Below are 14,214 nucleotides of genomic sequence, written 5' to 3'. Positions count from 1 at the left end.
GGGGCCCCAATTTTTTTTATTTCCCGGGGGGCCCAGGAGTCCCTAAAAGCCCCCCCCCCCTTTTTAAAGGGCCTAAATTTTTCCCGGGGGGGGGGGGGGGGTTTTTCCCCTAACGGGGGGGGGGGGGGGGCCCCCCCCCCCCCTTTCTTTCCAATTTCCCCCCTTTTTGGGGGGTTTTGGAGTTTTCCTTAAAAGCCCCCCCCCCCCCCCCCACCCATACCCCCCTCCTGGGTGCTCTTGACTCTCACGCGGCGGCGCGGTAGGCTGTACTCCTGGGGATGGCGGCGCCAGGCCGAGCCCATTTGCGTCAAGCAGCCGCTGCAGGCGCTGGCAGGCCGCTCGTTCGAGCGGCTTTGCGTGCTTCCCGACTCGATCAACAAGGGGGACCCCCCCCCCCCCCCTCCCACCCACCCCCGCCGCCGAGATCTCGGCGAGATTGCGTGTCGTCCTCACCAGCTGGCGCGCTGCGCGCGATCAGGTGCTTCGACTGGGACGTTGGCGGCACTCGGTGGGCACGCGTGGGCTTCTCGCTGGGCGACGCCTACAAGGCGCTAGCTGAGATGCGGAAGACCGCTCCGTCTCTCCCCCCATCTCCCCCCATCTCCCCATATCTCTAGGCCTAGATGCGGCAGACAGATCCGCGTATTCCGACCAGCAGCGCGAGGAGGCACTGGCCCAAGTGTCTCCAGCCGTATTCGTGGCCCTCGCGTCCACGCGGTGCTCTGAATACACCGCGCGATGCCGCGTGCGGCCCCCTGACGTCTGGTAGTGCATGGCGGTAGGAGTTGGGCCTCTCCTCGCGACCGGCGAGCTGGTACTCGGCCAAGGAGGTCAAGGCCGCGTACCGGCAGCTCTCGCTGCAGCTGCACCCCGACAAGATTCGCGGCGCTTCCCCTGAGGCGAGGCGAGAGGCGGAGAACCGCTTCATGAGGGTGCAGCGTGCCTACCACACAGTCACCGACCACCGAGCCTTCGCTGCCGCGCCGAGGGAGTCCCCCAGAGCGAGGTCGCGATCAACGCCGCCAAGCGCTAGGTAGAAGAGGTAGATTATAGTCGCAAGAGTCGTGCGCCACGGCGGGGGCACTCCCCGCCCGGCGGCTCGAAGCTCATTTTCTTCATTTTCTGTGATTCCCATCACATCATGCTGAGATGCTCTCTCACACGCCGTTGCGTTGTGCGCAAGCACCACATTTTTGACATCACCCCGTTTTTCCTGCCCCCCGCATAGATAGATTTCGTTTTCGCATTTCGGTCCACATCTCCGTCAAAATATCTGAAAGATCTGACCCCGGGGGATTCTCCCCAAACCTTGCTCAGCTGATCCAGCCTGGGGGCCGAAGGCCAGCCCTCTGGGCAAAGAAATCAGCACCTCATCAGGCTTCCCTGAGCGTCACAGCTCGGTGATCGCGCCGGCCCACTTGTATGTGTGTACTCTCTAACGTCCGTGCACCGTGGGGTTTTCTCCGGGCATTTGAACGCGACCAGACAAAAGTATTGGTGATGCCTTTCCCTGAGAACGCACACAACGCCTCGTGTGTAATGCCCTGCGTTCCGCGAGTGCGTGTGCCCCGTCGTCCATGCTAGCGGGACGTGTGTAAACACTGACTGACTGTGACTGACTGACTGACTTTGAACGCGACCTTCGGGGGCAAAGACATGGCATCCACATGGGCTCTATGGCTCAGACTGGACTCCTCTTGGTCCCTTCTGATGCCCTAGCCTAGGCCACACCTGGGCCTTAACTGGGGGGCGCTAGGGGCCGGGCAGGGTTTGCGAAATTGCCCCCCCGTCGCCCCCGAAACTCCTGGCATGGGGGAACCCCTAGAGCGTATACTTTAGCAGCTAGGTTGCAAGGAAAACAAAAAGCCCCGAATCGAGAAACTTATACGACAAACTTCCTGTCATTCGTTGAAATTTGGGTTATACCGGTGTGAATGTCGTGTGTGTGACACTGAAACAACAATGCGGCGCGGGCGCTCGATGCTCTCACGCCGCTAGCACCTCGGCCGAGACCCGCCCGACAAACGCGGCCAGGGCGGGCAGCCACACCTGTACGTCTTTCGAGATGACCAGCTCGCAACTCGCGCCCGCGGCGGCCGCCACCGCGCGGCTGGTGGAGGCGGTGTGCATGCCGTCGTGCTCGCCGTCGCCGTAGTAGTTGCAGACAAAGATCGGGAGCGTGTTCCCCAGCCGGCGGAGGTCCGCCGCCGGGAGGCCGAGCGCAGGCTCGGCGCGGCTGTCGGAGAGGAGGCGGGCGGACGCCTCCATCGCTGCGAGGAAGGCGGGCGGCGGCATGGCTCGCAGCGTTTCGGCGACCCGCTCGTTGGCCGCGGCCCGCTCCGCGTAGAAGCCCTGCGCGAGGAGGGCATCCATCCCTCCGCGCGCGACGCCGGCGTGGCGGGTGTAGTACTGCCTGCCGATGCCGTCCGCCGCGGCTGGGCCGCCGGTGAGGATCAACAGGGCGAGGCCGCAGGCGAGGTCAGGGCGGCGGGCGGCGAGGCGGCCGAGCAGCCGGCCGCCGCTCGAGTGGCCCACAAAGACCCACGGCGGCGGCGCGGCGGCGGCGATCGCGTCGAGCAGCTCGGCGAGATCGGCCGCCTGCTCGTCCACTTCTGCGCCGCCGCGGTACGCCACGTCACTCGAGCCGCAATTGGTACGGTCGACGAGCAGCACCGTGTGGCCCGCCCACGCCGCGTGCTCCGCGCCGCAGGGCGTCGTGCAGGCGAGCGCGCGACCGCTCTGCCCGCCTCCGAGGAGGAGGATCGGCGTCCTCGCGCGGAGGGAGAGCTGGTACACGAGCCGCACGCCGGCCGCCGTCTCGAAGACGCGCGCACGCTCGCCGCGGAAGCGGCCCCGCCCGGCCGGCTGCAGGTTGAGCCCGCGCGTCGCCCCCGCCGCCTCCGCCGCCTCGCCGAGCCGGTCGGCCGCCGCGCGAGCCGCTGCCAGCGACGTTGCGACGGCGGGGCGCGGCAGAGTCGCCGAGGCAGACTCGCCTCCTCGAGAGACACTTCCTAGACCCTTCCTGGACACGTCCTCGAGAGACTCGCCGCGGCGTTGGAGGAGGAGCGCCGCCGCCGCGGCGCCGGAGAGTGCCGCTGCTTCGAAGCCGGGGTTGCGGCGAGAGCAAAAGTCGCCCGCGTAGAAGAGGCCGCCGCCGCACTCAATCGCGTCGGCGGCGTCGGCGTCTGGACTCCCGCCGTCGTCGACGCCCTCGATGGCACGGAGCTCCTCGGCCGGCCCTTGCCCGATCGTCCGCGCGGGAGGGTCGTACACCAGCGGGGGCAGCCGGGGCGCGTATCGGATCCCGCACACCTCCACCGCCTCGGAGGCGGCCGAGCCGAGCGGCTTGTGCGCGCCGTCCGCGTCGCGCCCAAAGACGGAGGCGGGAGAGGGTAGGGCGGAGCCCCACCGCTGCGCGTGCATGTAGACGGCTGCGGGTAGCGGGACACTTGCTGCGGCGAGGCGGGGGGCGACGGCGGCGAGGAGGGCGTCGAAGAGGGCCGGCCCGGGCTCGGAGAGGAGGTACGAGTCCTCCTGCGGCCGAAACGCGCCCGAGGGCGACTGCATCGGCGTCTCCTGTATCTGTCGGACCGCGTAGTCCGCCGTCGAGACCAGGGTCCAGCACTCTGCCGCCCCGCGTGGCACGCCCGGCTTGGACTGCGACCTCGCCGCGAACCAGAGGGGAGAGCCGCCTCCGCTGACGGTGAAGGCGTCGAGTCCGACCGCTTCGCCGATCGGGTGCGAGAGCGCGACGATGGCGGAGAAGAGCGGCACCCGCACGCGGTGCCGCACGCGCCCGACCGCCTCCGCGCTGCCCGTGCCGGCAGCCAGCCCCGCAGAGGCGCGGTGCCAGCCGCCGAGCGACTGAGACGCGTCCGTGAGCAGCACCGCGTCGAAGACCCCGAGCGGCGCGTCGTCGACGCCGTCGGCGATCGAGTTGGCGGTGTCGTGCAGCGCAGCCAGCCCGCCGGTGCCACGCAGCGCCCACCCGCCTCCCGCCGCGGGCGCCACGGAAGACACACGGACGCCGCGCCGCACAGAGGCGCCCGACGCGGCGAGGATGGCGCGGGGCAGCCGGTGCATCCCACCGACGCCCGTGTACACCGGGCCCTCACTCCCAGGCACGCCAAAGAAGTCGGGCGCCGCAGCAAAGTCGTTGGAGCCGCGGCTGTCGGCGCCGCGGCCAAGGCGACCAAACCGCCCCTCCCAGCGGCTCGCCCAGCCCGCCTCCACCCACCGCTCGGTGATCGCACGCATCTGCGGCGAGTCCGCTCGAAAGAACTGGCAGCCGTGGTCAAACTCGTACGTCGAGTCGTCCTCGGGCGCGAGCAACGAATCGTCAGGGCCGACCGTGCCCGACGCCGCATCGACCCGCCGGTGGGACGCCCGCCCGCCAGGCCCACGGCCGCCTTGGTCAAAGACGGTGACCTCAATGCCATAGCCTGCCAGGCTGGAAGCTGCAGACGCGCCAGTGATCCCGCCGCCGACAATGGCGACCTTCATGGCTTTCCGCCGCGAGCAGGGTTCCGGGGGGGGGGCCGGGTTCCGGCTCCTACCCGGATAGGGGGTCTGCACACTGGCTGGCCCCTCCCAGATAGGTAGGTAGGTTGGTCGTGTTTGGCCCAAAAGGGCCCTGCAATAGGTAGGTACCGCCTATTTTCATCTTTTTTCGCTTCGCTGCGCGGCCTGGGGATAGGTAGGTAGGTAGGGCGTTTTGGCGCGAGTCAGTGCCAACAGACCCCCTATCCGGGTAGGAGCCGGAACCCTGCGGTGTGGATCTACTCTCACTGGCTGCGGTCTCCTCTTGAGCACTTGAGCACTGGATAGGGTCGATTCCGCGTGGTACGGGACCCCTCGATCGTCTCGCCCTCCCTCACTGGCGTGTTCATTGGGGTGATAAGTGTCATAAGTGTGGCTGGGGTATGTGTGTGTCAGAGGCATGAACGCACATCGCACACATGCGCGAGCATTTCCTGTGCATTGTCAAATGGGAGAATGGGTTTGGCGCGCCCCATATCGGTGTGTGCGTGTGTGCGTCATTATTCGCGGCGGCTGCGGGCTCTGCCTCGGGGCTGGCGCTTACCGGATACCGCTTTTTATCCCTTTTATTTTCGGCAAAAAGTCATAGCCTGACGCTATAGCGTGTAGGGTGCTGGATGGAGGACGGGTACGAAGTACGATGCACTAGCCCCAGCCGTCGCGGGGGGGTGTTGCCGGCGCTGGTAGATGATCTCTCGGAGAAGAGCCGGAGGGACCTTGGCGCCGGGGTCACGAGGAACTTGCAAGTCGTGGCCGAGGCGGCGACGGGAGCGGTGCAGAGGATCCAGCTCAACGATGAGGCTACGGCGCGCATAATGAAGAGAGAGGAACACATCGAGTGGCTGAGGAAGCTCTTCACTGGGTGGAAAGAGGCTCGGCCGGCCTTGAGGGAGTCGCGGAGGAGGAGGGATAACGCAGGCAACGCAGGCCTCCCCTGACAGCACCCGCCACCCCGACAGCACCACCTGACAGCACCTGACAGCACCGGCCCTACGTCTCTGACAGGCGGTCAGCTCCGCAGCAGCGGCTTGACAGCTCTGACAGCTCCGACAGCGTCTGACAGCACCGCCTGTGACAGCACCTGACAGCCTGACGGCCCCAGGGCCCAGCCCCGCACTCGAGACTCGTCTTTCTTGTCTTTTTCTTGAGAGCGCCTTCGTTGTTAATAATAATACACCGAGGGATTAAGACGGCGGCGAGTGTGATTGCGACGCGGCCGCTCGAGAGGCAGATGAACGCCCAGAGGACCGTGACACCTCCAAGAAGAGGAAGAGGGCAATGTTCCCTCTGCTGCTCTGCTGCAGCCTCCAGTCGCGGTGCGGCCTCCGCACTCTCGGCGTTCGCCTCTCGCCCTGCTGCAGCATCCGTTCCCATATCTGGCTGCCGTTCGCCGAGCGCCTCTTCAAAGCATGCGAGAATCTCGTCGCTCTGAAGGTCAGTCTCGAGCCCGTCGTCAGCAGCGCGGATGCTCGCCAGCACGGCCCGCCGTCGGTCGCGGTCTCGTCTTAGTTCTGGCAGCGTCGGCGCCGACCTGCTCCCACGCTGGCCGCGCATCATGCTGCGCTTCGCGAGCAATCGCGTAACGGGAGGCTGGCCGGCTTTTTGAGAGAGAGAGCTTTTTTTGACGGCTTTTTTGGCTTTTCCCGCCTCCCTACACCTCTCTGGTCTTTTTTCTTTCTTTTTACAACGGACCCTGTCCTCCTCCCCCGCGAGCACACAAAAGCGCAACCGGACAGGCAACCGGTTTGGGGGGGGAGGGGGGGGGATGGGATGGCGGCAGAGAGAATTCAGATACCACAAAAAAAACGCTGGAACCCAAACTGCTGTTCCGGTGGGGCCACATCTTGCAAGAAATGGGGCAGGTCCTGACGCGCCGCGCCGTCCGAGTCGCGTACGCGGAGGCTCATCCGCTTGGACTGACCGACCTCCCAACCGACCTCTGCGAGTCCATTTTCAACGGCATGGCAGCGCAGGGCGATGCGCACTTCCTCTCGCGAGCTGCCGTCTTGAACAAGGCGCACAAGGCTGCGGTGGAGGCGGCGTGGCCGAGACTGCGAGTGCCGGTGCCGAAGATGGTCGCGGCCGCTCTTCTCGACGAAATTCAAATCGGCGACTCCCTTCCGAACGCACGTGTCAACAAAGCGCGAGTGCACTCGCTCGAGCTCGTGAGCGGCCGCAACCTGCTGCAGCTGGGCGTGTCGCAGAAGTGCATGATTTGCGAGAGGCTGACACGCGTGCCGGATTGGGAGCAAGCGTGTGAGGCGTGCTTCATCGATGCCAGGATCGAGCGGTGGCCCTCTGAGCAGGCGTGGACGAAGACCTCTCAGCAGGCGCGTCACGACTGGTTTGCTGAGAAGCATGGTCAGCTGTCGATGTGGCAGTGCCGAGGATGCGGCGTCTTCAACCCTGATGCCGCTGGCGGGCACAAGGGCGTTGGACAGGCGTGCTCCAGCTGCCACAAGATGTACCACCGGAGCTGCAACTCCACCTGCGGAGGATGTGGGTACCACCGGCACTGCTGCTGCGACTGCGCGGAATGGGGAGTGAACGACGAGGAGGAGGACAAGGAGGACGAGGACGAGGACGAGGATGAGGAGGAGGAATAGGGACTGCAAGACGCACAGAGCGCAAGATCTCTATCTGTCCCAAGTGCCGAATGTACGCGGCTCTTTCGTAAATTAAAAGTTTTGCACAAATAATGAAGAGAATGTGGCAAGGGTCGCCAGATGCCCCTCGCCCCCCCTCCTTGATGCAGGGGGCCTCTGGACGTTTGTGTAGTCTGTGCACTTCCTCCTATTTTTTGCATTTGGCATGCACATGCACACACAACAACATCGAACATGATGATTGATGTACATGTGCACACATGCTCAGATATGCTACATGCACATGCACATGCAGGAGAAGACAGGGCGCCGCCATATGCGCCAAACGCTGGCTGCAACGATGAGATCAAAGGCACCAGAGTCGTCATCAATCCGCGCCGCACAGTCCCCCGATCTCGCGCTGCAGCGCCTTCGCCAGGCGCAGCCCGCTCAGCGCCGCGCCCTCGACGCTGCCCCCTCGCCCCTCGCCGCCCTCCACGAAGTCGCCGCAGAAGGCGACCCGCGCGCTCGGGACCACGGCCCGACCCTCAGGCAGGAGGGGCGCGTCCGGGAAGGCCGCCCCCCAGCGGTGCAGGTGCGGGCCCCAGGCCGGGCTGCGGATCGCCGCCGCAGGACCGAGCAGGCCACCCAGCCGCTTCTCCGCCGCGACCAGCATCGCGTCGAGGATGCGTCCCTACGCGAGGGCGCACGCTGCCGGTGTGAGAGGCCGCGCGTTGACGGCAGATGCTTGCCCTCCGCCCTCCGGCGCGCCTCCTCGCCCGCGTCCGACTTTGCCCCGGCGATGCGCGCGGCGGTCGAGGTTGCGCCGTACACGTGCGCCGCCGAGCGGGCAAACTCGTGGGTGGAGTGCAGCACCTGTGCCCGAGATACAGCCGAGATCTCCCGAGATGTGCCCGAGATGTGGCTAGCTCGTGGATGGAGTGCAGCACCACGGCGGTCAGGCTTTGGCTGACGCGCTGGACGACGATGCGAGAGAGGACGGGGTCCGCCTCCACCTGCGCCTCGAAGAAGGGGGGATGTCGGCGACAGATGTCGCCGAGAGATCGCCGAGAGAGCGCCGAGTGATCGCCGAGAGAGCGCCGAGAGATCGCCGAGAGAGCGCCGAGGTAGCGCCTCCACCTGCGCCTTGAAGAAGGGGAGCGACGCCCACGCGGCCGCCGCGTCGGAGCCGTATGCAAGCATCGCAGCCTATGAGGGAGGCGGCGAGCAGGCTCGGAGAGAGGGGCGCGTCGCCGCTTCGGCGCAGCGCGGAGGGCGCGGCGGCCGTGACGGGCTTGGACTGCAGCGGGACGAGGGCGGCGAGGGTTGCGTCGAGCGCAGTGTCGCCGAGAGCCGCGGCAGCCTCGACGAGGGGAGGCTCTCCGCCAAAGGTGGTGCGCCAGCGAGGGTGCGCGAGGCCCGTCGAGGAGACGACGAGCCAGTCGAAAGTACCCAGGTCGACGCCGCCCTTCGAGGTCAGCCTCCACTGTGCTGCGACCGGCTCGACCTTCGTCACCATCGTGCTGGGCGTGAAGTTGGCGAGCGTGGACTCGCCACCGAGCAGGCCGTCGCAGAGAGCGTTCATGCCCTTGCCGACCGGTGGCCGATACCTCGTCGGGGCACCGGCCGCGTCCTCCGCCTCAAAAGTGCCGGAGCTCCGCAGCACGCCGAAGGCTGAGCCGTCGCCGTCGCAGCGTCGCAGCACGTCGGCGGCCACGAGGCTCTCGCAGAGGGCGCCGAACTCAGGCGTCAGCGCGGCGAAGGCGGGAACGCCGTGGTCGACTCGAAGGCCGGGGTCGTCTCGCGTTCCGCGCGTCGCCGCTCGACCTCCCGACGCTCTGCCCATCTCAAAGACGTGGAGGGACACCGCCCTGGAGGCGAGGCTGTCGCGCAGTCCGTGCGCGAGAGAGCAAGCAGCGACGCCACCCCCGATGACGGCCACGCGTGGCGGTGACATCGTTCGCGGTGGCAGCGGCTTGGCTAGTGGAGCGAGTCCTGCTGAGCTCTACACACGGCGACGGAAGTGCGACGGGAGCGGGCTACCTCCAGGTGTGTATCTCTTAGGTGGCGAAGATCCCAGGGCGGATCTTCCAGCCCCTTTCGGCACCGCAGCGCGGTCCTACGGCCGCTGGTGGCCGCCCCGATGGCCCAGCTGGCCTAGCCGGGTCGGCTGCATGTCCGGGCCGTGGGGGCCATTGATTGTTGGGTCATTGTGTCTCGTTTGAAAACGGGTTTTCGGCTGACGGCAGAAGATCCTCTGGAGGATCTTCTGCCGGGAACCAATGTCAGAGCTCTGAACGGCTGATCTGAGAGCCCCCCAGCACAGTAGGGATTGATTATGATCAGATCCATCACTCACTGGCCGGGGTTGAGCTATTCTAGACGACAAGCCGCGTGCAGAGTGCCTGAAGTTCAGCCCCGCACGACGCACAGACGTGCCGGCTAGTGGGCTGCTAGCGCTCTGCGGGCAGCAAATGTCGCGCTTCTGGGCCACCAAGCCGGTAAGATGACCTAACCCGGTCAGTCTGAGGCTGCGGCCATGATGGTTGTACTCCTCCTGGTGTCGGTGGACCACTTTTTCGGCTTGAGCTAGCGACGAGAATGATCAGCGCGAGGTGGACTCACGAGGGAGGCCACGGGTCGCCATGTTGGGCACACAGGTGCCACCCAGGCAGAAGTATTGACCAGACAATGAATACGTACAATACCCTCACAAAGAGAGCGATGCCTTCCCACCTGCTGACCGCTTCAGCGGTGGTCGCCACCAATGCAACGACGGCACTCGCCGGCCACGTTGCTGGCCAGCACCAACAATTCTGGGCGCCGCTCGGCCCGAGGCATTGCTAGGCCTGCTCAGGTCGTGCCACATGAGCACTGAATGGCCTCGTAGGGGGCTCATGGGGCCGGTGACGGCGCCCTGCGCCGAAGATCCCAGGGCGGATCTTCTGGCCGCCACTTAAGAGATAGAGACTTTTCAGGTAGGATTCCTATATATGTAGGAAGTGGAACCAGAAGATTTGGGGGGGGGGGGGGGGTACGAGTTGGCGGGACGAGGGCGGCGAATTGCGTGGTACTGCGTTCGCTGCCGCTGGCTGCACCTGGCTGCCGCCGGCTGCCGCTGGCTGCCGGGCGCCCGCCGCAAATGGAAGACGAGGACTACGTGGTGGCGGCGGCCGCGGGGGCCGCTGGCACACGAGGTGCTCGCCGCCTCCGCCGCGACGCGGTGAGGCACAGAGCATGGAGAGCCGAGCGCATCGGCGCATTGGGCCATCGCGTTGCTGTCAGGGCCTCGGCGACGGAGAGCGGGGCCGAGGAGGACGAGGCCGGGGCGGCGTTCAAGTGGAAGTGGAACATAGACGGAGGGGAGCTCTTCGAGGAATGCCTAGGCTAGGACGCAAGCGTCCGTCGCCTTTTTCAAACTCGGGTCCCACTCCGCTACGCTCCGACCCGAATTTGGAGGGCCATGAAGTTTAAGGTTTTGCTGCGCAAAAGGGGCGGGGCGCGGGCGCGCGCGGCAGGCCGACAGCTCTTTTTGGAGATCAGACATTTCGATGGTTCATGCTTTCTATGTCTGTCTATCCTGCTTCCATGACACGCCACGCGGTGGTTGGTGGGAGCTGGTGGAGCTGTCAGCTGATCGATCCAAGCGGGTGGGGAGTGGGGGGCATGGCTGGGCATGCAGGTCCGCCAGTCCGCCCGGCCTCTGATGACGTGGTGCTGCCGCTGCATTCGCTGAAGAAGAGAGGTGCGACTTGATTGGAGGCGCTGGAGGCGACGGCGCTAGCGAAGGGAGGTTGGGCCGGGCCGTGAGAGGGGCTGATGGCGCTGGCCAGCGCGGGGTGTGAGATGTCATCGTCGTCGTATACTGCTGGCCCTCGCCCTCAGTTGCCGGGGCTGTGGGTTGCAGAATTGGCGTCTGTGGCGTCTACGCAGGCTCTGCAGCGTGATGGCTGGCGGGACTGCGAGGCCGGCGGCAGCGGAAGGAGAGGCTGGGCACGAGCCAGGAACAGGCTGGCCAGGTCCGCAGGTGGCTGCGCTCGGGCGAGGCGCGCGCGCGCATGGCAGGCCGAGCAGGCTCGGCATATGGTGAACCCGCGATGTCGCGATGCCGGGTCCCGCTTTCCGCGACCATTTCGTCCGTCCAATCGAAGGAAGCGCCGGATCGCCCATGTTTAGCGTTTGCCAAACTTGCCCCGACGTTCTTCGTCCGAGATTCCGTGGTTTTTGCACGGTATTCGGATTTTCGCTATTTGGTCGTCTCGTGTGGGGGTGTGTGTATTGCGGGATTAGTCAATTGTCAAACGCCTGGTACCGCCGCGTCGGCGACGCGGGCGCCTTGCGGGCAGAGCCCTTAGCCACCCTTTGTCTTGCGCGGTCATAAACAAATGCACGTACACCTGCTCCGCAGGATATGAATATGCGAAAGATTGGCACACAGCTGTGACCTACTCTAATGTGTCGACACATATAGGTTATAGCGCGCAAAAGCTGGTGAAGCCCGCGCAGCGTGGAGGAGATCAAAGCAGTTCATTTGCGGTCCATTGCCGCTTCCGCAGGAGCAACGCGACGGCGAGAAAAACGCCGCCGACGGCGGCGGCGGCGGCGGCAGCAGCGGCAGAGTCTCCTCGCAAGCTCCGAGTCGCGGGGAGCGCTCCAGCGTTCACGAGCGACGGCAGCCACGACGGCGGCGCGGCTTCCCCTTCGAGCGACGAGCCGTCGGCAAGGGCGACGACGCCGCGCGAGCCGGGGTGGTGGAAGGAATAGCGAGGCGACGGGAGGATGGCCGCCCAGCGGCCAAGCGACCCTCCAGGGATGCGCTCGAACGGCGAGAACCAGCTGGAGGGCGCGATGGGCGGCGAGGGCGGCGGCGCCGGCCTGGGCGGAGGTGGAGTGCAAGTGTTGCAGGTCAGGTTGTTGAGCGGGCAGCCGTCCAGGGAGTCGACCTTGTACAGCCTGGCGGGGCGCGAACCGGAGTCGACGGGAGGCTTGGCAGCAGCCGCGGGGTGGAGGCTCGGTCACCCCTGCCAGCCCTCGTACACGCTGTCGTACTTTTTGCTGAACTTGAATGTCTTCGTGCAGGGCTGGTCGGGCCCGTGCTCGAACACACAGTCCACGCACGGCCAGCCTGAGCTCTCGCCGTAGAGCGCCTGCACGACACTCGACGGCGAGTTCACGTAGAGGTCGCGGTCGCACGCGCACGCCAGAGCGAGCCCGACCATCGGCGGAGGCAGCTTCTCCACCACCCCACACAGGTCGTGCCGCCTGCATGCGCCGTCCTGGGCGTCGACGACGCACTCGCCCGACCAAACGGACGGCGGGTTGCCGATGCCGCACCACCGGCTCCCTGTGAGGCCATACTCGATGTCGCGCACCCACTGGGGCGCGTAGCCGTTCTTCTCCTCCGGAGGTGCGCCGTAGGAGGCGCCGAGGTGCGGCATAAGGCGAGCCGCGGCCATGGTTTCAACTCCGTGCCCGGCTGCACGCGGCGCGCTCAATCGATTAAGCCCGCGCTCTTCTCCTCCCAAAACGCGCGGCATCAAAAAGATTTGTTGTTTTTTTTTTTGAGCTTAGCCTTCGATGTTATGAAACAACGGAAGGCGGACATGGCATATCGCTCTCGGGCTCACAGACATCCCTCACACCCGCCGCACACCCGCGCGCGCCCCACCCCGGCCGGGAGAGAGGGGAGTGACAGTTTGGGATGAGCAAGCCCGAGTATGTTGAGTCCTGGCTCAACAACGCAGAGAACAAGAGGGGGTGGTCCGGCTCACAAGTCCGGCTCACGCGCCTCGAGCTCGCCATCTACCGCACTGAACACTTCCGCCCCCTCGCTCCCAACCCATCCACCCCGCCCCGGGCCGCGCCGCGCGATCTCCTCGCTCCCAACCCATCCACCCCGCCCCGGGCCGCGCCGCGCGATCTCGGGCGATCTCGCGCGATCTCGGGCGATCTCGGGGCCGCGCCGCGCTATCTCGGGCGATCTCGCGCTATCTCGGGCGATCTCGGGGCCGCGCCGCGCTATCTCGGGCGATCTCGGAGCGTCGCTTGCGCGGCGTCACACCTGCTCAAAAAGGAAGGAGGTTGGAGGCAGGAGGTCACGCCCCATCCAGAGCGCCGTCGTCGCCGGGTTTTTGGCCCCCGGGTCGTCGCCCGACGGTTGCTGCGCGGGGCAGCAGACCATCGGACGGCGCGACGACGCCCCGTCCGGCACGCTCCCCCCTCCACCCGGCTATTGCCGCACGAGCGCCCTCAGCGGCGGAATTTTTCCCTCGCGCTTCCTTGGGCCCCCGGCAACGCCGGCGGACTTCCCGTCCCCCCACCTGCGCCGCAATCACCGCCGTGATTGTCGGCGCCGCGCCCCTTGGCGCCCGTGCATGTCCCGCGTGCCCGCCCGCCAAGGCTGGTGCCAAGGCCAACTCAACTGCCAAGGCTGGTGCCAGGGCCAAATCAACTGCCTGGCTGGTGCCAAGGCTCAAAGGCTCTCCTCTCTCTCTCTCCTCCCTCTCTCCCTCCCTCCCTCCCTCCCTCTCACCCCCCACCTCTTCTCTCCTCTCCCCCTCCTCCTCTCTCCTCTCTCCTCCTCTCTCCTCTCCTCTCCTCTCCTCTTCTCATCCTCTCCCCTCTCCTCCTCTCCTCTCTCCCCCCCTCTCCCCCAGCAGCTTCCTCGAGGCCGAACAGGTAGATCCTCCCTGATCGCTAAGCTACCACAGGGGAAGTAGACGTCGTCCGCCGCCGCCTCCGCCGCCCGCGTGCCTCCGCCCCGCCAACGATTCTCATGCCCACACAGAAAGGACCAAAATGATGTACAAAGTTGCTGAGGCCTCTGGCAAGCAGTTTACTATGTAAACCCAATTTTGGTGTTTATAACATTTTTGGCTGGCCGCCTGGCAGCGGGGGGCCAGCCCCCGCCATGGGCCCCGCCGGCTGCGCACGGAAAATCTCCTAAGTCGATTTGTACCGGATTTTGAAGATTTTGGCAAAAGTGCGAAACCGAAAATGGCGTTTAAATTTGCGCACCTGCTGTCCGCCACCTGCGGCGGCGCTGCGCGCCGCTGGAGCGCGCTGCGCGCGCGTTTTTGTTTGGTGTGCA

General features: G+C 65.9%; 3 protein-coding genes across 3 annotated transcripts in view; 1 reads left to right on the top strand and 2 right to left on the bottom strand.

Moving 5' to 3' along the window:
* Window positions 1–1,033, top strand: part of EMIHUDRAFT_469649 (hypothetical protein) — a gene marked incomplete at its 3' end in the record, with an annotated part of 4,032 nt that extends 2,999 nt beyond the window's left edge. Inside the window, exons 6-7 of the mRNA XM_005774800.1 lie at window positions 783–932; window positions 989–1,033. Of these exons, the coding sequence (XP_005774857.1) occupies window positions 783–932; window positions 989–1,033 (195 nt within the window). The remainder of the gene's footprint in view (window positions 1–782; window positions 933–988) is intronic.
* Window positions 1,034–1,986: 953 nt separating this feature from the next.
* EMIHUDRAFT_240380 (hypothetical protein) lies at window positions 1,987–4,503 on the bottom strand (the record flags this gene model as incomplete). Its single annotated transcript, XM_005774799.1, has 4 exons — window positions 1,987–2,049; window positions 2,167–2,352; window positions 2,611–2,770; window positions 3,161–4,503. The coding sequence occupies 4 exons, from the start codon at window positions 4,501–4,503 to the stop codon at window positions 1,987–1,989; spliced, it is 1,752 nt and encodes a 583-aa protein (XP_005774856.1).
* A 2,818-nt stretch (window positions 4,504–7,321) lies between these two features.
* On the bottom strand, window positions 7,322–9,081 carry EMIHUDRAFT_469647 (hypothetical protein; the record flags this gene model as incomplete). The annotated part of the gene is made up of 5 exons (XM_005774798.1): window positions 7,322–7,818; window positions 7,896–8,000; window positions 8,075–8,140; window positions 8,265–8,333; window positions 8,416–9,081. 5 exons carry the CDS (start codon window positions 9,079–9,081, stop codon window positions 7,513–7,515), a joined length of 1,212 nt encoding a protein of 403 aa, XP_005774855.1. The 3' UTR covers window positions 7,322–7,512.
* Window positions 9,082–14,214: the final 5,133 nt, after the last annotated feature.

The sequence above is a fragment of the Emiliania huxleyi genome (assembly GCF_000372725.1).
Source record: "Emiliania huxleyi CCMP1516 unplaced genomic scaffold EMIHUscaffold_307, whole genome shotgun sequence".
Lineage (NCBI taxonomy): Eukaryota > Haptophyta > Isochrysidales > Noelaerhabdaceae > Emiliania > Emiliania huxleyi.
The sequence above is the reverse complement of the archived record's forward strand: the minus strand, read 5'-3'. Positions and strand labels throughout refer to the sequence as shown.